This window comes from Buceros rhinoceros, unplaced genomic scaffold (assembly GCF_000710305.1).
Source record: "Buceros rhinoceros silvestris isolate BGI_N320 unplaced genomic scaffold, ASM71030v1 scaffold37287, whole genome shotgun sequence".
Lineage (NCBI taxonomy): Eukaryota > Metazoa > Chordata > Aves > Bucerotiformes > Bucerotidae > Buceros > Buceros rhinoceros.
Genome location: NW_010422226.1, coordinates 1,289 through 1,940, shown reverse-complemented (window position 1 = coordinate 1,940; position 652 = coordinate 1,289). Strand labels below are relative to the sequence as shown.

Genomic DNA, 652 nt, shown 5'->3' with positions numbered 1-652 from the left:
GGGGGTCCCCAGCCACTACTGGCCCCCCTCCCCGCCACGTGCAGCAGTAGCTGCTGCCCCTGGTCGCTACCTGTGGTGAGCCTCTGCTCCAGATGCAGCACGGCGTGGATGAGGGACTCGGTGCTGGCAGCTTTCCCGGCTGCCTGGTACAGCGATGCCATCACTGCTCCCGCCAGGATGCTGCTGGTGCCTGCAGGGAGCATCAGTGGGGCCCAGGCAGTGAGGGGGATGCCCCATCCCAGTGCTGGCACAAGTGAGGGACTCCCTGGCCCTTTTCCTGCAGATTTACCGAGGCCAGAGCCATGGGGCAGCTTGGACCAAGTGTGCACCTCAAACCCGCCCCCAAAGCTCTCCATCAGCTGGGCCTGCAGGGGTTTCTGCGAGGGGAACTGCACGACCTGGGTGCAGATGAAGGCAGCTTTGAGCAAGGCTCCTGGAAACAGAGGGAAAAAGCAAAGCTAATGCCTGCTCCCTCACCCCACTGTCCTCAAAAAGAGATAAGGACACCAAAGGGACATAGGGATACAGACCAGGTGGCGTGGCTGGGCTCACCTCACCTGGGGCGTGGGGCTGGCAGTAATCCTGCAAGTGCTCCAGCTCCCGGCACACCAGCTCCACCGACGCCTCGCCCTGGGACGTCCCACCAAGGCTG

The 652-nt window shown here is 63.3% G+C and overlaps 1 protein-coding gene across 1 annotated transcript in view; it reads right to left on the bottom strand.

Annotated features, from left to right (window-relative positions):
- FUK (fucokinase) overlaps positions 1-652 on the bottom strand; it is a gene marked incomplete at its 5' end in the record, with an annotated part of 3,742 nt that overhangs the window by 1,810 nt on the left and 1,280 nt on the right. Inside the window, 3 exons of the mRNA XM_010139964.1 lie at positions 71-190; positions 290-433; positions 558-649. Coding sequence (XP_010138266.1) covers positions 71-190; positions 290-433; positions 558-649 — 356 coding nt within the window. The remainder of the gene's footprint in view (positions 1-70; positions 191-289; positions 434-557; positions 650-652) is intronic.